The sequence below is a fragment of the Neurospora tetrasperma genome (genome assembly GCF_000213175.1).
Source record: "Neurospora tetrasperma FGSC 2508 unplaced genomic scaffold NEUTE1scaffold_1, whole genome shotgun sequence".
Lineage (NCBI taxonomy): Eukaryota > Fungi > Ascomycota > Sordariomycetes > Sordariales > Sordariaceae > Neurospora > Neurospora tetrasperma.
The window spans coordinates 3448309-3467154 of record NW_009799099.1 but is presented as its reverse complement, the minus strand read 5'-3'; the positions used below and the strand labels follow the sequence as shown (position 1 = coordinate 3467154).

The 18846-nt window shown below is 51.1% G+C and overlaps 8 protein-coding genes across 8 annotated transcripts; 3 read left to right on the top strand and 5 right to left on the bottom strand.

Annotated features, from left to right (window-relative positions):
* Positions 1-717: 717 nt before the first annotated feature.
* Positions 718-3276, bottom strand: NEUTE1DRAFT_76708 (uncharacterized protein; the record flags this gene model as incomplete). The annotated part of the gene is made up of 1 exon (XM_009849873.1): positions 718-3276. The coding sequence occupies one exon, from the start codon at positions 3274-3276 to the stop codon at positions 727-729; it is 2550 nt and encodes an 849-aa protein (XP_009848175.1).
* Positions 3277-3854: 578 nt separating this feature from the next.
* Positions 3855-4712, bottom strand: NEUTE1DRAFT_107585 (uncharacterized protein; the record flags this gene model as incomplete). The annotated part of the gene is made up of 1 exon (XM_009849872.1): positions 3855-4712. One exon carries the CDS (start codon positions 4710-4712, stop codon positions 3855-3857), a length of 858 nt encoding a protein of 285 aa, XP_009848174.1.
* A 2255-nt stretch (positions 4713-6967) lies between these two features.
* Positions 6968-8957, top strand: NEUTE1DRAFT_34669 (uncharacterized protein; the record flags this gene model as incomplete). The annotated part of the gene is made up of 4 exons (XM_009848766.1): positions 6968-7105; positions 7219-7388; positions 7468-8769; positions 8813-8957. 4 exons carry the CDS (start codon positions 6968-6970, stop codon positions 8955-8957), a joined length of 1755 nt encoding a protein of 584 aa, XP_009847068.1.
* A 508-nt stretch (positions 8958-9465) lies between these two features.
* On the bottom strand, positions 9466-10471 carry NEUTE1DRAFT_36589 (uncharacterized protein; the record flags this gene model as incomplete). Its single annotated transcript, XM_009848860.1, has 4 exons — positions 9466-9694; positions 9763-9875; positions 9956-10317; positions 10426-10471. Coding segments are annotated over 4 exons (750 nt in total), but the record flags the coding sequence as incomplete, so codon positions are not given.
* Positions 10472-12312: 1841 nt separating this feature from the next.
* NEUTE1DRAFT_135005 (uncharacterized protein) lies at positions 12313-13089 on the top strand (the record flags this gene model as incomplete). The annotated part of the gene is made up of 3 exons (XM_009849871.1): positions 12313-12454; positions 12873-12943; positions 13009-13089. 3 exons carry the CDS (start codon positions 12313-12315, stop codon positions 13087-13089), a joined length of 294 nt encoding a protein of 97 aa, XP_009848173.1.
* Positions 13090-13160: 71 nt separating this feature from the next.
* NEUTE1DRAFT_35704 (uncharacterized protein) lies at positions 13161-13310 on the top strand (the record flags this gene model as incomplete). The annotated part of the gene is made up of 1 exon (XM_009848815.1): positions 13161-13310. A coding segment is annotated over one exon (150 nt), but the record flags the coding sequence as incomplete, so codon positions are not given.
* Positions 13311-14391: 1081 nt separating this feature from the next.
* On the bottom strand, positions 14392-15767 carry NEUTE1DRAFT_144321 (uncharacterized protein; the record flags this gene model as incomplete). The annotated part of the gene is made up of 2 exons (XM_009849870.1): positions 14392-14555; positions 14639-15767. 2 exons carry the CDS (start codon positions 15702-15704, stop codon positions 14392-14394), a joined length of 1230 nt encoding a protein of 409 aa, XP_009848172.1.
* Positions 15768-16955: 1188 nt separating this feature from the next.
* On the bottom strand, positions 16956-18770 carry NEUTE1DRAFT_36391 (uncharacterized protein; the record flags this gene model as incomplete). The annotated part of the gene is made up of 1 exon (XM_009848851.1): positions 16956-18770. The coding sequence occupies one exon, from the start codon at positions 18768-18770 to the stop codon at positions 16956-16958; it is 1815 nt and encodes a 604-aa protein (XP_009847153.1).
* Between the last annotated feature and the right edge of the window lie 76 nt (positions 18771-18846).

Here is an 18846-nt window from a genome sequence, read left to right as displayed (position 1 = left end):
AGGTCCTGGATGCTTGCCATTATTCAACATAAGACACACCGGCCTTTTTTTTTTTTTTTTTTTTTTTTTTTTTTTTTTTTTTTTTTTTTCTTTTAATTCGGACTCTATATAAGCCATTTTCCTCTTTCGAATTGCTTGCTCCTATTAATCAGTGATACCATGTAAGGTGCTGAGTGAGACAGGTAGTGAAGCTATAGCCCACCCTAAGCTGGTGATGACGGAGGAGGCGAGGAAGCTGGCGAGGATACTATTGTGGGAATTTGTGGTGTTTGTGGCGCGTTGGTGGTCGCCGAATTCGAGACAGGGGTATGGGTTGCCGCGTCAAAGGTTTGATGGGTGTCGAGGTGTTATGTGGTGCTGGTTTGGGTTGTTTCGTTGGTGGATTTGGTGACACCGAAGATGTTGAATGATGCGGCGTTTGGGTGATATGGAGAGATATGGAGAGGGTGGTGAAGGAGATTCAGAGAATGGGCAGATGGTCGATGTAAGGATCTGTGCCGTCAGTCTGTTAGGTGCGGAGATTTCCACGAGGTTCAGTTCCAAAACAATTTATTGATTCTGGACACCCTACCTTTTCCATATCTAGGTATGCAGCTATCCCTTCGCTCATCCAAACATGCCTGCTCAATTGTTTATCCAGATCCTGAACATCGTTCTACCTATCTTGGTTCATAGCTTCAAATCATCTCCCGTCGATCTCTTCCTTGCCCGCTGGAAAAAAAAATCTCACTTTTCCGAAACAAACATTGACCCCATCCATCCGTATGCCCGGCTCAGCCGTCTGCCGATTCGCCTTGCCATCATAAAGGTGAGCTTCCCTTTAGGATGCGGTTCATGGAATTGGATGGCCCGTTCAACATCCAGGCTGGTAGGACGAAACTGCCAGACAGATCCATACAGCTTCTCGGCCATAAATCCGGTAGAGGTCATGGCATGTAGGAAGTCGTTCCAGGGAATCTCGCCAGGGCTGGAGGTAATGTTGGGGTTGTAGAACAGCGTACGAAAAACCTTGATGGATCTAGCATCAACGGCAAAAGTAGGCTGTTTATCCCCAGTCACGTCCGGGGTGGGGGTTTGTTCCGGAGTGCTAGGCTCCGTTGAGGCATTCGTAGTTCCACGCGTCTTAACCTTGATCTTTGGAGACGGGGTAGGCTCGGATTTGGGAGCTGCGAGGCCGAAGAAGAAAGAAGAGAAGGGGACGATCAATTCATCCACATCTGCGACAGTTGTTTTCGCCCCTTTGTCGTCTGCACTTGGCGCGGGAGATTCAACCCACTCAGGTGTTCGCTGAAGACTTCGCCATTGAGTAAGGAGTCTCCGCACGAACGTGTTCTCAAGGTTGTTTGCGTCCTTGTACATGATTCGATCGACACCCTTCCAGAATTCGTCGAGGTTGCCTTCTGCACTTCTCAGAGCCTCCACATTCTCCTTGGTGCGGCGCTTGTCGACGGGGTAGAAAAATCTCCTAGATGCAGGCTTACCCAGCCGGACAAGTGAATGGAACCTGCCCTGCTTTTCACTGGTAGCCCTGACAATAGCTGCCCAAGGCTTGCTAGTTTCGGCAAACGCAGCCTTGATGTTATCCTCATGGTCGATATTGAGACTCTCAAAGCTGCGGGCCCACGGCTGGTAGCAGTCAAGCTGTCTCATACACTGGGTAATGATGGACAGCTGTCCGATTAAGCCAGCAACATAGGACGATATCATACGGCTAGCTTCCTTTTCAGTTTCCAGCAGGCGCTCCAACTCGTCCACAATTATGGGCTGTGAGGCGAGGAACAGGTCCATGCCGTCCTCCCACAGCGTCCTCAGAAGCCAGACCAACCGCTTTTCTACTGGAGTCAGCTTGTGGTTAGGGTTGAAGGCGACTGCGACGTCGTTCAGATCCCGCAGTGATCCCTGGGCTCGGATCGAGAGATATCTCATGGGCGGCGACGACATGACTGTCTGTTTCAGTTCGCCAAGGACACCCTTGGTGGCCTGGTAAAGGTAGAAACGGAATTTGAGTAACGCCTTCAGATACTCCTTGGGTAAGTCGTCCTTGACTGATATGGCCTTTGCATATTTTTCTTGGAGACCTTGCAACTCTTGGGCTTGGCGATGAAGCTCGTTGTATACCTCAACGTCCATGTAAGCCGTCTTGACAAGAGTGGACAAGATACGTGACCATAAAACTTCCTCGTTGACGGGATAGGATTTACCCCAGCGGTCTTTGAGGGTCTCTGGGCGATGTTCTTGCAATTCCAGGGCTTTGTCGACGAAATAATTGGGATCCTCACGTAGGGACCACAGGTGATCTTCACTGGCTGCCGCTTGAGCGCCCAGAAGCGACTCGATGCGGCCAAAGTCAAGTTTGGCGGGTACTCTGTAAGGAGCTTCAGCAGCCAAGACAGCAAGAGAATCGAATCCGGTTGTCTCACTTTCTTCTTTCATGTGTGGCTCGGGCTGGACGGGATATGAGCTGCTCAAAAGCTTGTCTTTGGGGATCTCGTGAAGAATCTCGGTGCAGCATTTGATCAAGAAAGATAGTAGGCGATCCTGAACTTCCAACACAAGAAGTCCTTCACCGGGCAGGAACTGTCTCTGACTCATGGCCAACTCGAAGTTGCTGGGGTGCTCGTCCCAGGACAAAAGCTTGCCGTAATCGTCAGGGTGCTTTTCGTCGACGCCGTTGAGGATCATGGTGTGCTCGTTAAGGAAAATGGGTACAACGGCTTTCGTAACAAAGGCAAACTTTGTATTGGTGGCATCGATGGCGGCAAAGGTACAAGGGTGGTGGCGTCCGCGCGAGTTTAGCAGCAGTGGCAGTAAACGAGGACGAGAGAGATCCTCTTGGTTGATATAAGGCCACATGAACCAATCTTTGTATTTGGTGCCCGACATGCGCTGTTGTTCAGACTCCTTGAGGAAGGCCTCAAAGTCAGGACGATGATTGGGGGCCATGTTGGGCCATGCCTTGAGCAGGATCTGGAGACGCTGTTCCTTCTTCTTCTTGGCCCAGCGTTTTTGGATAGTGTCTTCATGTCGTTCAAGGATATCGTGCAACTTGGCGTAGGAAGCGAATATGCTGTCACGTCTTTCCTTGGCCGTGCGGCGGACGGAATCTGGGGATTGACTTTCTGGGATGGGTAGCCCGCCTGGGCCGCCGCCGCCCAGGGCCTTGAAGATGCTCGCGGGGTCATTGAAGTCGATGTCGTCAAAGTTGATACCGGGACCGTCAAAACGTTCGGCATCGGCACTCCAAGGGTCAAATTGATGATTGGGACGGAGATCCATGACTACTGCCCGCCGCCTCTCAAAAAATGGTTGGACGAGGATGAAGGGGGATGGCGTGTAAGTGGTGAGGAGGTCCCAGTGAGGTTGTAGTCGAAATCGGAACCGGAAGCGGCTTGACGTCGAAGCAGCCGTCCCCACCTGAAAAGCGGGTCTCTGACAGCTGTGTGAGCTGGAGCTGTCCCAACCTTGCCAAACTTGGCAGGTGCCAGGCATCTGTCTTGGCTCAACATTGTCTGCTTGCTAAAAAAGAAGTGAACGATCTCAACGCATGCTGTTGCATTCAACTTGGCATCCTCGCAGACTTGAGTCAGAATTATAATGTCCATCCTCCTCAAAGCTGGTTTGCTCTGCAGGACCTTAAGTCCATCGCTGCAACACGCTGTCTTCTCGTTTGCAATCAGATCACCTATCCGCCTCGCCCATTACAACTCAGCGACTCCCAACACATCTCTTGATCTCCCTCTTCTTTCTTACTCTGCTTCTCGTCATGAATATTCATTGTTTATTGTCCCAAAGCTGTACCAATTTATCATTGCATTAACCTCCAGCTCTTTCTCCCATTTCGCCATCAATGATTATCAACCTCCTCGTTTCTTCTGCTTCTTCCCTGCATCTGGTTCCCTCCCATCGCAAGCAACAATCAACAACTTATTAACCCTGATGACCTCGAGTCCCTTGCCATCATCATCTTTCTTACCCTGCTCGATTCCGTTACCGCCATCACCCCTGCTTCTCTTCTCGGCTCTCTCTTCACTGTCCCCATCTTCATGTTCATCTCTCTTCCTCTTAGCACCCAACTCACCCTTTCCTTCACCTCCACCGCTTCCACCGTCTCGCAAATCTGCCTTGACGTTTCCAGGCCTTTGTCTCCTCCTCCGCCTCTTCTCCGAACCAACAGCAATCTCAACATCCTCCACCCACAACCTCCAAATATCGTCCACCAGTCTGTACTGCTTCAATTTCCCCTTCATCTTGATCACCGGTATTTTGTTGATGACTTCATCATGTGTGGCGAGCGTTTGGGCGATTACGCGGTCAAAGGTTGTGAGGACGTGATCGGTTAGTTTGTGGGTCAGGGATGCGAGGGTCTGCTGTCGCTGTTGCTGTGGCTGGGACTGGAGTTGTGGTCTTAGGTCTCTTGGCGTGGTGGATGAGGAGGAGGAGGAAGCATGGGTGCTGGTGCTGGTTTTCATACTAATAATTGGAGACGAGGGCTCGGTTGTGGTTGTGGTGCCAGTTATATCAATGGGATCGCCTGCTTCACTACCAGTCGGCTCAGTTGTCAGGTTGATAGGGTGGTCCAGGGCGGCGCCGGGGATGATTGGAAAACGGCCGGCAAGGATGAGCTCGTCCATTGCTTCGATCAGGGCGCTACCGAGGCTACCATCGCGGTAAAGTGTGAGGTACTCTTTGGGAGCGCTGTGGTTTGAGGACATTTCTGGCTGTAGTGAGCTTGCATATGTGTACGTACTATATGCCTTTCCCGTCGTTGTTGCCCTGCTCAGCGGTCTAAGCTTCAGCGGTTGAATTTCGCACGACCTTGGCCTAGCTGGCAGAGCTTATATAGGTGAGATTATCACGCAAAGTGGAAATGGGCGGTTGGGAAGATTGTGAATAGAGCCGATGGGTAATTTGGGAATATATAAGAACCGTGATCCACAGAGTCACTGACCACTGAGCCACTGCTATTGTCGGACCGCACTGTGATTCACGTGTTTAAGGTTTTGCGGGCCATCAACGGACCTTGATGGGTGCAAGGACTGGGCCAGAATTGAAGGTTCAGTGCTATTGCCTGGGGCAAAAACGGAAAAGTGATATCTTTCATCTCTCGCTCGAAAACCTTCTTGCTACCCCAACAATTCTTCACTTAAAGAGCCACAACAGTCACCAATGGCTTTCCTTATCCAAGGTCAGTGCCGCTGGAAGCAAACAGCGCAGGATCGTTGGGCTCTGACCGAGTGACGCGAATCCAGAAAGTCTCGTATCAAGCACCAATCCTGAAAGAGCTCATATTGGTAACCTACACCAGCCAAGCTCTGTTTCCGATGACCCATTCCGAAAGAACAGAAAGAGCAGGCACTTACCAGATAATTGGCCCAATTTCAACTGGTTTGTCTGCGGGGAAGAAAACCCATCTAAAGAGACATATATAGAACTATCTAGTTAAGTTACTACTTCAAGAAACAAGATGGAATTGGAAGTTCTGTGGATCTTTAACTGTTTGGATTCAACATAGCTCTTGCAATCCGCGATCTTCCTCGATACAGCTAAAGGTTTTACCAAAGACAAGTCCACTGATCGCATCAAAAGTGAAGTATCGAGATTTGCTTATGAGGTCCATCGGCCGGAATTTTACTCCATTCGAGATGTACCTGTCTTCAGCTAGCTTGATAAAGGCAACTACTCGGCTGCCTAATTCCGCTTCTATTGAGCGGTTTTCCTTGCCAAAGTACCTACTAGTCTAGAGTGGCTTGGTGGTTGGTATCATGCAGTATCCTTCACTCGAGTCATCTGTCAAGACATTGCTGGGCGCAATGCGTATATGTCGATGCGTTTTGGTTGCACAACTGATCAGAGATCCAGACAATACAAGAACTTGCCATACTTGTCGTAACACTCCATTGCAGCTTGGGGTTGCCGCCATTTCAAGGCCGCCATAGGATATGCACGTCAGTAGCAGAAGACAGTAAAGTTCCTGATGGCTGTATAATTGATTCTGAGCTCATTGTAGTGTCAACAGCAATAGATAGCACTGCACTAGATGATAACCTTGGGGCCATGAGAGCAATTCAAAATGCGCCGGGAGTTAAGGAGGTCGTCTACCGTTACGACGAGAATATCGAGGACGGGCCCCGAAAATCAAGTGCAGACAATTTGGACACTATGCGGAACAGCGCGCAATATTTGCATTTAAGGGGGTCTTTGCACGTGCCGGTGCTTCATTCCCATACAAAGAACATGCGAATCCCGGCCGTCAAAATGAAGTCTGCAGCCACTCGTGGTGCTCAAGGTGGGTTCAATGGAAGAGTCGGAGGGTGGTTGATTAGAAGAAAGAGGAAGACCAAGACCAAAAGGCCCAGAAAGACAACTAAATACCCCGCCAATACCTAAGACCATCATTGCACCTTCCAAGTTTGCACTTTCTGGGTCACTTTGTACATAGTATGTGTTTGCAGAAAAGGGGGGTTTGCATCTGCAGGGGACATCGCCATTTTGACAGGGGGAAGATGTCCACCATGCTCCCAAGAGGCTCGGCATTCATTCTGGCCCATTGAAGCACGCACGTGGCGACATAGTTTACATGGAAGGCGTGCTTCAGGGTTGACAATGGACGCTATAAAGCTCTTTTATCTTGTCGTCCCCCCCTCCAACACTTGACGACCGCATTTGCCTAACATTATCATCTTTTTGGGGTCCGTAACAGCTCGGAACGGTGGATGGTAGGAGGACGCTGACAACTGTTAAAGATCAGCTACTGTAACACCAAGTGTCAGAACTTACCTTATCGACGGGAGCTCAACAGGGGCCAATACGCACCGTTTATACAGCATATGGAGTGCGACCCCGCACCACTAAAACACAACACCACCACGAAAAGATCACCAAGCTTCGAGCGGGGACCTCAACCACTACCTCTACTTGCGGTACATTTAAACGGCGAGGGACGAAAGGGGAATCTCGTACGATAGCAATGTCACCTCAACCTCCAGTACCTATCAACTTCACTGGCCGTGCGAGAGCACTGGCATCGCGAAGCTGGAAGGTCTTCCGAGTCAACTGGCACTTGGGCTTCACGGCTTTTGGTGGGCCACCGGTCCACTTCAGGATAGTGAGTGCGGTCTGTACTGAATGAAACGGCCTGAACTGCAACAACCTAATTAGTCTGCTTAAAATTGGCCAACCTGCAAGATTACCTATGGGCTGACAAGGAGACAATAACAGTTCAATGACAAATTCGTGCAAAAGACCAAATGGATCGATGAGCAGGTGTACCAAGAGCTCTTCAGCGTCTCGCAGGCCCTCAGCGGACCAGGCAGCACCAAGATGTTGTACTGTATCAACTTGATACAAGACGGATTCCTTGCCGCCGTGTTCAGCTTCCTGCTGTGGAGGTAAGTCACAGCATCAAACATTTACCTTACACACGATCACCTACCTGCCGTGAACGACAGTCTAATAAGACGCAACCAGTTTACCGGGTGCCATCGGCATGTACGCGCTCGCTGTCGGCGTTTCAAAGATTGACGAAACCCTTCCGGGACCGGTGTATGCTCTACTATCGGGCCTTAACGCCGGTACTGTCGGCGTCATTGCCCTTGCTGCCGTCGAACTATCCGAAAAGGCCATCACGGACCGGCTAACGAGGATCCTGGTCTTCCTCGGCGCTACTGCCGGCATGCTATACAATGCCCTCTGGTACTTCCCGATCTTGATGCTAGCATCTGGCATCGCGACACTTGTACATGACTTGAGATGGATGCACCAACCGATTTCGGCCATCGTTGGTTTTGGTACGAATCTGAAGGTCAAGCTCATCAGGGCATGGCCTTTTGGAAAGTGGCCCGGATCAACTTCAGATGCGGATAACGATAACAATGCCGCGGGACAAGGGCGAAGGAACAGTGCAGATGACGAAGAAAACATCGAAATGTCGAGTGTGGCAAAGGCAACAGCGACGGCGTCAAGCAGCTCCGGTACCCGACCAAGAGCCGGACAACAGTCGCAGATGTCCGACCTTCCAGTCACCGAACAAGAAGCATCCATGTCGTCCTCCACAGCCGAAAGCGAGCCACGCATCATTCCAAGTGAGTTTCGACTCGACTTTTCCTGGAAAATTGGAACGGCAATCGTCGCTTGCTTCTTCGCCACCTTTGTTGCCGTCATGGTCACTCGCGGCGTCTTCCCGAATCCGCCTGGACTTCCCCTCCTGTACCACTTGTTCGTCAACATGTATCTTGCCGGAACAATCATCTTTGGCGGCGGCCCTGTCGTTATTCCTCTGTTGCGGGAATACGTTGTTGCCGAGGGCTGGGTGAATCCCCGCGACTTTCTCATCGGACTTGCTCTGATCCAGGCCTTCCCAGGGCCCAACTTCAACTTTGCCGTGTTCCTGGGGGCCTTGACCGCCATCGGCAGCGGTAATAACCCGGTAGCAGGTGCGGTCCTCGCCTGGGTGGGCATTTTCAGCCCGGGTTTGATCTTGGTCCATGGTACAATGGGGATTTGGAGTGCGGTGAGGAGCAAAAGATGGGTAAAGGCTGTGCTCAGGGGCGTGAATGCTAGCGCAGTCGGGCTGATCTATACCGCTGTTTACCGGATTTGGTGTGTTGGTTACATCGATGAGGGCTTTCAGTATGGTAAGAGCTTGGGCGCTGACCCGTGGTGGGTCGTGGTAACGGCGACGAGCTACGTCGGTGGGCGCTGGTTCAACCTCAAGGCACCTGTAGCAATTATTCTTGGTGCAATCATGGGGTTGATCAGGTACGGCGTTGTGTCCGCTTGAGCGATACTCTGATCCTTGAAATCTACGTATTAGCCTCAAGCCTGCAACAGCGAGCAATACAGCCGGGGATAATCGTGATGATCGGAGGGGCGCCGACGCGACACAAAACTCTAGAAATCTCCAACAGTCTCTTGCTAGGTCATCAGTCACTGGTGCTTTCGATGGCTTTGCGAGTTAGATAGAAAAGTCATCGCGCATAATATTAGAACTGTCAAAGCGAGGCCACACAGAACGTGGTCACTCGTAAGCTAACACATACACACTAGAGGTACGTATCAACCGCATCCCGTCACCCAACTGAAGCGTTGTTCAATCAGCGAGAACATAGCCCTCAGTTCCTACATCAGTTCTTTCGATCCGCTGCCGAATTTCATACCAGTCGACTCTCTCAAGTGTCCGCAAGTTCACGGGCTGCAACTTCAGCTTCCCCTCAGCAATCTTCTTCACCACCTTGTACCGCTCAGGATCTTGCTCCTCGATATTTTTCAGCCTTTCTGCGAGATCGGGAGGCCCATAAACTATCATGAAAACCATCACGCCGCAATTGACACAGTGCCGAAGACCGTGCGCCCGCTGGTTATATAAGTACTCGAAGGTCTCGGTGTATGCTTCATCGGAAAGGATTACATAGTCCCTCATGGGATACATCCCGACAAAGGCATCCTGAGGTTGAATGAGCGCAACAATTAGTAACTGTCGATGGCCGCATACAGATACAGGGTTCTTCTTACTCTCACACAGGAACTGCAATTGTCCTCTCTCACTGGCCATAACTCTTCCGGGTTTCGTCCGGTCCTCATCAGCTCGAACCGAACTGTTCCACAGTGGCACCTACCGTGGTACATGACATCTGGACTCCAAGGCAATAGTTCGCGAGGTACTTCGTCTTCGAGATTGGCTGTCTTGACAAGCGACCTGGAAGACTGGTTAGTGAATCCTGACGTTTGTTGACCGCCCAATATATGAAGTAGTGTCTTTCTTACTCAAGGAAGAAAATACTGACACCCTGAAAAGCCCGCACATTGACCAACAGTAGTCCCTTCAGAGGTCCATGCGAATGCATGCCCACCAATCCCGTGCCACAGTTGCTACAGAACTTCAAAATGTCCAGTGTCAGCAACGCGCACTATGGTATACTTCATGCATACCCCCTCTTGTGAATCATTGTGCACTCACCTGATCCGCTACCAAAGGACTTTCATACTTGATCAAAGGGCCATGATCTCGTGTCCATGTCAATTTGGCCTCGTCAGGCGTCGAAGGACAAGGAAGCCAAATGTAGCCCTTCATGGAACAGAGCGTGCAGGTGCATCTCACAGCTATGTCCACGAGCCTATAGCTTTTGAGGAGCGAATATTCAAAGCGATAGCGGCCGCAGTGACAGTTGCCCTTGAAGACTGCCCAATCGGTTGTGTGTGGGATCGTCTGCGTCAGCGATGCAGTTGGTGATGCAGAGTTCGGGGCCTGTGACACAGCGCTCGTGTCCGTCAACGGTGGAGTGGACATGGTGGAAAGATTGATGATGGGAAGAAGAATGACTGATAACGTCGAGTTCGAGTGGAAATGGTTATTATGAGTGGAGTTGAAAGTGTCTGTTGGTTCCAACTTGCATACTTAAGTAACACAAGCCCTGGAGACTAACACACCATGGCAGGCCAAAAAGGGAAGGTGAAACCATCCCACCACAAAGGCAGTGCCAGCCCATACCAACAATCGTTCCTTTCTCCCGAGCTTTACCCGGCCAGGCCATCTTTGCCAGCGACCCCCAGATTCTGAAGGAAGGCATCACTTACAGTGACTATCTACTGCTATCTCGTCTATCGATAGGTATTAACAGTGTCCACTTGTGAAGGAGCATGACCAAGACTCGTAGCAGATCTTACGACTGAGATACGCCATGGTTGGTTACATCGAGAAAGCTTGTCTCAAATTGGGCTGTCTTTGCTCGCTCAAGGTACCTTGCCGCCGCCAACTATAAACCTCCAACTCTTTCATCTCCTCACTCCCTTGCAACATCCACATCTTACAATAGTTGGTATGGTGGTCATCACCCACATACCCATCCGATATTGCTCTCTTACCAGAGCCACCCATCGCCGCTCGCAATGTCTTCTTCCAAGAAAAAATACAGTGCAGAATTGGAACTCCCGAGTGACATAACCATACCCCCATCTGCCCGCCATGACCTCCTCGAGCGGCATGGTAGAGTTGTGATCTGCATCCCGGTAGAGCATCCCCCAGTCTTCTTGGCGGGAAAGAAACTCAGAGACTAGGTCGGCATCGTGGCACTGGAAAGAGACCGGGTCTATGAGAATGGGGTCGAAGATGCAGTTGGATTGATAAGCGAAGGTGGGGGAGAGGCCGCAGTCTTCAAGGTCGATGGGTGGATGGCGAGAGGGAGAGGATCCGCCAGGTCACCCAGGTGAGAACTTGGATTCCCGGGAGATGGTTCGGCTGAGGGAGGCAATCATAAAAGGCAAGAGAGATGATTAAGCTTGAGCGATTGGCGTAGATTCATCGCCGAGTGGTGGTTCATCGTGCAGCAAGATCGAATATTGGTCGTCTTCAAACCGTCGCCGTCCAATCTTCAAGACATGATGGCAATTGTGTCCGTGAATTGTAACTTCCACTCCTTTGGACTCGAGAGCTTGCTTGGAAAGTGGAAAGGCCAAAGGGGAGACGGAATCGAGGTCTGCTGCCATCCCGTCGCTCTTGCCTTGCAGTGTGCTTCGTCGCCGACTCGCAAGACCAACAAGAATGACATTGTACAGGGGATGATGCGTCGCCTTGTATAGTAGGACATGCCGATGCCCGGCCACTGCACTTTTCTTTCCAAATCCTGAAACGAAATTTTCCCTTTCACGTGTTCGTAATTCATTACAGTTCCCATTACATCTCGAATCCTCCGCTCATTCATCGCGAGTTAGATCACCGTGTCACTCTTCAACCAGGATCGCCATGTCTGGAAGCCAAAAAAGCGTGTAAGACCATTGGCTGGCTGATCCCAGAACGTGAGTAATCGCCCTTGTCATTCAGTTCCGTTAGTGCATGGCCGTCGTCAGAGGCACTACGGTGCATCCTGCAGGGCACTCCACTAACGTGAGCAATCTGTACCACCTGAAGCTCACCAATCTACGTGGACTGCACCCTTTTGACAGCCGCACATTGGCAGGCAACCTAGGGAACCGAATGCTCCGGGGAACATTCGGCTGCCATGATCACAACACCGGCTCCCGTCTATGAGCCGACGTCTAACGGAGAGCTGACCGGCAAAATGTGCTTTATAGCATCACGGTCGTCCCCCCGCGCCCCGCGATTCGACAATTTCGCATGCGATCGAGTTCAGGCTGGATGACGGCGGAGAAAGAGGCGAATAGGTCCGGTCTCCCAGGCTGAACTCGTGGTCCTCGACAACTTCGTTTTCCGTCGCTTCCTGTCTCCTTCCATCGGGCTTCTAGACCCGAAAGGCCCGCCGCCCCTCAAACTTCTGAGTTCCAGCAGATACTCACCCAGCTCCGGGATACATACACGAGATGTGCTACACGTACGTGCCGACTTCCCAGCTGCGAGACACCAATATTCGCATAACGTACAACCCCCGCCGAGCGGTAGAGTCGACCGAGAAGCTGGACACTGAACAGCTCAACACCCCCAAGATCCAAAAAGATATTAAAGGTACTTGGCGAGAGCAGCCTCGATGACTCGGACTTGCAGTCATTCTCTTGTCAAGCTCACTGGTCCTGGTTACTCTTGGCTGGGTTGTTTGAGAGAATTGACATCTCGGACTATGAAGGTGAAGTCACAGTTCACTGATAACGTCCCATCGAAGCTACCAAGACATGGCTATAGTAAGAGCCAAACGCTGTGATCTTTCTGGTTTGCAAACTACGTCATGAAAAATCCGCCAGAAGTCTTCTCGTCAGCCATCAAAGCAACAGAGTAGGGAAAGGTTGTCTTCCACAACTACTTCGACAATGATATCCGCTGGCAGGGGCCGCCAAACTACGATGTTGACAAGGCTTGGGAAGATCTGTACATTGACATTGGGGTTGTCAAGATCTCCGAAGAGTATGCTAACAAATTGTCGAACCAGACTCTTCCGATTCCTGGATAAGAGGGGGGTACATCACCGAGCTGGAGGTTTATCATGAACTTCACAGCTCGGTATGTCATTTCTCCGTGATGTAGCTCCTCTGATGCGTTGATTGACGATCTCTTACCCGGACTAGGACCTAGTCCGGAAGCACTTCTATCCCGACGGCATCGGCGGTGATAGAGACATGACGGAGCAGCAGCGCAGGGAGTACTGAATTCGTTTTAGTGAGAACATGCAGTACCAATCCCAACAATATGACCGCTAAACTGAGATCATCAACCAACAGAACACTGCATCGATAACCTCCGCCAGACCACCATGTGCAAATCCAACATCAGTACCATCCCCTGGATATACATTGGACGAGTGCACGCAAACTTCCCCTCGGCCAAGACGACACACATCTGCCGCGACTTTGACAAGCTCACGAAGTAGATGCTGCATCCATATAGACATTTTCTTCAGGAGAAGTATCAGTTTCGACTCAAGGCGTTGTAGGCTGGTGCACTTGCTAAGAGCGGGAAGCATTTTTGATGTCCTGTCTGTTGATGATGCTAGGATGAAGTCGGATGATAGCTTGTGAGAAGATGAGAATGAATGGGCAGTTCCCAGCGAAGATCGATGCATCACCAAGTATGATGCATTAGAAACTTAGTTGACGTACCTTTGGCAAGTTTACAATACATCCGTCCACGTACAAAAGCCCTTGGAAATCCACCGAAAACGTGAAGCAAAATAATAGCAACAACCCTTCTGCCCTTCATACTACCATAACCGCCTACATCCAATCAGCCTCCACATAGCTATAGGAATATTCAAAATGTGTACCCACCATATTCTGCATCGGGTGTGTAGGACGTGCGAGAAGATAGTCTTCATCGCCACTAGAGAGGAGCCTTGCGAACTAGTCAAGAACGATTCTACCAAGTTCTGGGGCGACTGCGGAACTTCTGCCAACCAGGTGCAAACTAAGTTTGTACCCTTTTGTCCTTCGTGCACTTAAGAATTTCTTGCACCAGCTTAGAAAGGGAACGTGGCAGATCTCGGTTTGATCAAGCAAGGGTCCGGGATGTTGGAAATTGAAAACTACAAAGGTTCAGGGAAAAGTATCTGAAATAGCCAAAATATACATAGCCAAAATATACAAGACCTCACTGGCCATCCAGCAATGCAGAAAAAGGTCGCATTATTTCTGTGATGTGTAAGCCAGACTATGGGCATTACAAGAAGTACAGCAACATACAAGATCCGGCAGTGGAAAATAAAAAAATATGAAAGCGTTCGCAACTCAATGCCATTCATGTTATATCGTGTTCTGTATCCCGGGATTCTATCTGTCTCTGACGTAGGTCTCCGAAAAGGCTTCCTGCTACTTTACAGGTATGTCGTGCCCCGACCTAATCATTTTCAAGATGGTTTCCAACTAGTCATCGCCGTCCATATGTACAAAGAGGAAGGAAACAAATTGTTACATGGGGAAGTAGAGTAAAAGGAAAGACATATCAAAATCAATGCTTCACTCGGCATCGAGAGGAGCCTTGGGAGGGGTGTTGTTCACCTGGATACCACCGCGCTTCTTCTCGTCGCTGTCAGGCATGGGAAGAGCCCAGCCACCCTCGCTCTCGGGGGTAGCGAGCCAGAGGCGGAGGAGGTGACGACGGGGAGCAGGAGGGGCGAAGTCTGTTTTTTTGGACAGTGTTAGTCAGTATCGATCAGGGCCATCCACCTAAAAACTGTAAAAGACAAGAAAGAAGAGTACTCACCCTTATAGGCCGTACGAGCATGCAACAAATGTGCGTTGCTCAAGAACTGGATATCGCCAACCTCAAGAATCATATGCAGCGCCAGCCTCTGGCACGTCTCCTCAAGAATCTGCATTGCCCTCAACTGTTCCTCGCTCAATGCAGGAATCAACCCCTTGTCGCTGAAGCGAGTCAGAGACTTGACATAGTAAGGATCCCACTTGCAGTAAAGCCTCCCCTTGCCGCCGTTCTCCAGATACACAACCGGCTGACGGACCCACTCCTGCTGACCCTCCGACACCTCGCCCTTGCGGTCAAAGTACCAGATGGGCTTGGTGAGGAGTTCGGCCACGTCCGGGTGCTCCTGCTGCAACGTGTTCCAGACATGATGGACAGAGACAATGTCGCTCTCGCCGCCCTCCTGCGCACGGTGCACGCACAAGAGGCCGACGATGTCGCCGTCGTCGGCGTGGAAGAACTGTCGCGCGGTGGTGCGGTAGATGCGCACCGTGTGGATCTGGGTCGGGTCGTCGCCGACGTCTTTGACGTGGCCCAAGACGTGGCCGCGTCCGTTTTGCGAAAGGAAGTAGCCCAGGTAGGTGCCCAAGCCCATGTAGGCGACGGCGTTCTTCTCGGCACCCCAGACGTCGGCGGGGAACCGCTTGAACAAAATGAAGCCCTTGCCGTTGAGCAGGTCATCGCGGAAGTTGGTGAGAACTTTGCCGAGCTTGGGGAGAGGGAAGTTCTCCTGTGAGATGCCCGTGAGGGGAGTGCCGGAGGCAATAAAGGCGTCCGCGGTGTCGGAGAGTTCTTGCACTTCCTCATCGGTGAAGGGGTGGACCCAGCGCTCGGGGTTGTTGACAAAGTCCTCGCGCTTCCAGACGGTCGGGCCGGTGATCTCCTTGGGGAACTCGGAGTAGGGCTTAAGGACGTCGTAAAGGGGAGGGTGCTGGCCCGATGTACGGATACCGTCGGGGAAGATGTCGCGGGGGGCGTTTTGGTTGCGGTAGGCGTTCTTGTGCTTGAACACGGAGGGAGCAGCATCCGCGGTGGACTGGGCCTCCTCGACTAGAATTCCGGGAGCCATTGTGTCTGAGGGTATATGTGTGTGAGAATGGGAGATGTGGTTGAGTGAGTAAATGACTGATTCAAAAACAACAGGCCGGGAGGATTCAGATATCTTGAAGGTGTGAATGACGGACAGTTGCGAGTGCAAGGTGAATATAAAAAGAGGGGGTATAGCGAGGATATATTAAACTGTTAGGCCTGCTTCAAGACACGATAAGAACGTTGACATCCATCTGGACCACCATCATGTTTCACTTATAATAGTGATTGTGCTGCTTGCTGGTGTCGATTGCGTGATCATTAGCCGGCGAGGTTGTGACAAAACAGAACCGAGCATCCCATTCTCATGACACCTTCTGTACCTACCTAGGTTAAGCTACCCCGACCAAGTCGCCGGTTCTGTGGCAGCGACCCCAAGCCATTGCGATATCCCGAGAATCGATGGCGTGCTCAACTGATGAGACATGAAGCTTCAACCCCGCAATTCCCCCAAACATTTCGGGACCGTGATTGCCTTGTTCGTCATGAGGTTTCACTGAAAGAAGAAAGGAAATGCAGCTTCCAGACTGCAATCAGATGCCATTTCTTCGTCCGTCGCATTTCCACCCCCCACGGTAGAGGGATAACGAGTTGTTGTTTGGCAGACAAGGGTTAGGGTTCAGCATGTGCCTTGGCGGGCATTGCGCCATCGACCCGATCTACAACCATGTCGTGTACTGGTTCCCTCGTAGGCGATGCCTTTTCCAGTCGGCCGTTGTTGCAGATTGGCCAACGGGATCACAGCCGAGGCGCGAAGTTTCCGAGCTTGGGCGTCTCGGATGCTCACCAATGCAGGACGGTCATGCTCTTGCCCACCGTCGTACTAGAAATCTATGTGATTTTGATGGGGACGAGAGTCAGAGAGGTGACTTATTGAAGATCCGCCTTGAGCACGTCATGTTGACAGTCTCCAAAACCGCTTTCCTACGGCTATCATTGTCTACAAGTAATAGCACTAGGTACTGTGATTACAGTTGTGGTCACGGAGAATCACTTCGAATGCTTGTGCCATCAGATAAGATCTTTGCAACCTACTACATACCGAAGCACATTTTCCCTATCAATCCCCCTTGTATCCCTTCTTTTGTTCTCCCATACATGCAGATACTTGTCTCTGTTTCCATTCCGACTGTTCAACTATCTCAGCAGGCGTTACTTATCAACCCTTCTTCCTAACTAGAATTTTCTGAGTTCTGAAGTAAACTTCAACGGCGATGATAACCCATCCCTTTCAGAATGAGCACTCGTTACCAAATTCTGCTTGCTCACGCTTGCAGCTTTCCATGAGCCTCTGCACTTCCTCCGCGTGCTCCGGGGATAATGAGAGTTCCAGAGCGCGCAATTTCAACCTTTCGAGAAGGGTCGGATCAGATGTGACAAACTCGGGCGTTTCACCGGTCGGATAGATGACTGCACCATCATCCGGGTAGTACAATCCCTCTCCATGCTCGTCGCCCAAGCATCTCACAATCTCCGGATGGCTTGGCTGTCGGAAGTCAATTCCCTTTCCTTCCTGGACAAGGTTCTCCCAACATCTCTCGAATTCGTCGCCATACGCGATGTGCCCGTCGACGCCCTGAACTCGATGAAGCCCTCGGACATCCTCAGTCGTGACTAGAAAGTTGAAGTACGCCTGATATGGTATGCGACCAAAGCGCGTAGGTTCCAGATTTGCCCATTGAGCTTCTGGTGTCGTGTTGTCGTTGACGAATCCTAGAAGGCCTTCAGGAGTGATGAATTCAAAGACTCTTGTCCAACGGCCCCCGAGAGATCTATATGGTCCATCTCTAGTTCTCCTAATATCCTGGATCATCCACCTGACCGAGGTCACTTCGAACTTGTTGAGTTGCAAGCCCAGTGTGGCTAGACGCTTCACCGTGTCGAACTCCAGGCGACAGTCCGATAACTTGAGAACACGAAGAGTGTCGGCATGACGCGCGATGAATTTCTCAAGACTCGCCTGGCTGTACATGATGCTTTCAAGACTCAAAGAGTTGACATGGGGTAGATAGATTTCACCGCTGTTGGGACCAGCCTCTTGTCCAACCAGCAGATCGAAGAAGTAATGGTCACCGGCCTTCTTGGCGCAGGACGATGCGGCTGGAAACCTTTGGTATGCTGTGAGTCGCAGGGTGCGCAAGTTCCGAGCATTTGCGAGACAAGCTAGCAGTTTGTACTGCATCTCGAGGTGACGTTGACGACGCCCCAGCTCCCCACCGGGAGGACAGTCAACCATTCCAATGCTGAATGTAAATTCGACTAGAGCTTCGGATATTGGCGGTACATGCGTTAGTTGGAGGGGGATTTGTGGAACCTTATGCTCGAAGTAAGTAGTGTTGGGCCAGTGCAGCTGAAGCCACCTGTTGCCTACCGCGTTCCTCTGTGCCAGAGCTGGAAGAACGTAGAGCTCGGTCCCTTTCAAGAAGACATCGCTTGCTCGAGAATCTTCCCTAGGTACGATTGGTGGCGGCCGACTGGCACACTTCCAGCGCTGGCTCTGCAGATCTCTGGAACGGGCCATAGTAATCTCTCTGCCACAGCGGAGATGGAATGGCTCAAAGTCCATGGAAGTGGAGGTAAAAGTACGGAGTTTTGGCATCCGCGCAATAGCCTCGAGGAAAACGGGCAAAAGTCCGTCGTGTACACTGTACGGCCGCTCCTCGCCATTTCCACTGGGAACATCCAAAGGCGAGTATGAGTGCCAGAACAGACTGTTCTCGCGTGAAATCGTCTGATCCCAGGGTGGTACCAAAATAGGTGGGAAGGGCCACTGTTGAAGTCTGTTCGCCTCAACAATGGGACAGTCCAACTCGAGCCAGATTAGCTCCTGGACATGTCGACTTAGCCTAGGGCTATAGGCAACGCGCAGAAATGTTGCAAGATCATTACCGACAGGAGAGACCGCCACTTGGCGAAAGAGGTATTGAGAAGCGACAGCCTCGAACGACCGGCATGTCTGACGGAGAGAGAGGTAGTCAGCCTGATGAGTGACTTGACCAAAGATCAGAAGTAAAAGATGCTCGTCGCGAAGCAGAGCTTGACACATGATGATTGTGGTTCAAAGGATATCGCTGTCGAGAAGGAGCGCGTAAGGAATGGCGATGCGTGATTCGACCAAGGAC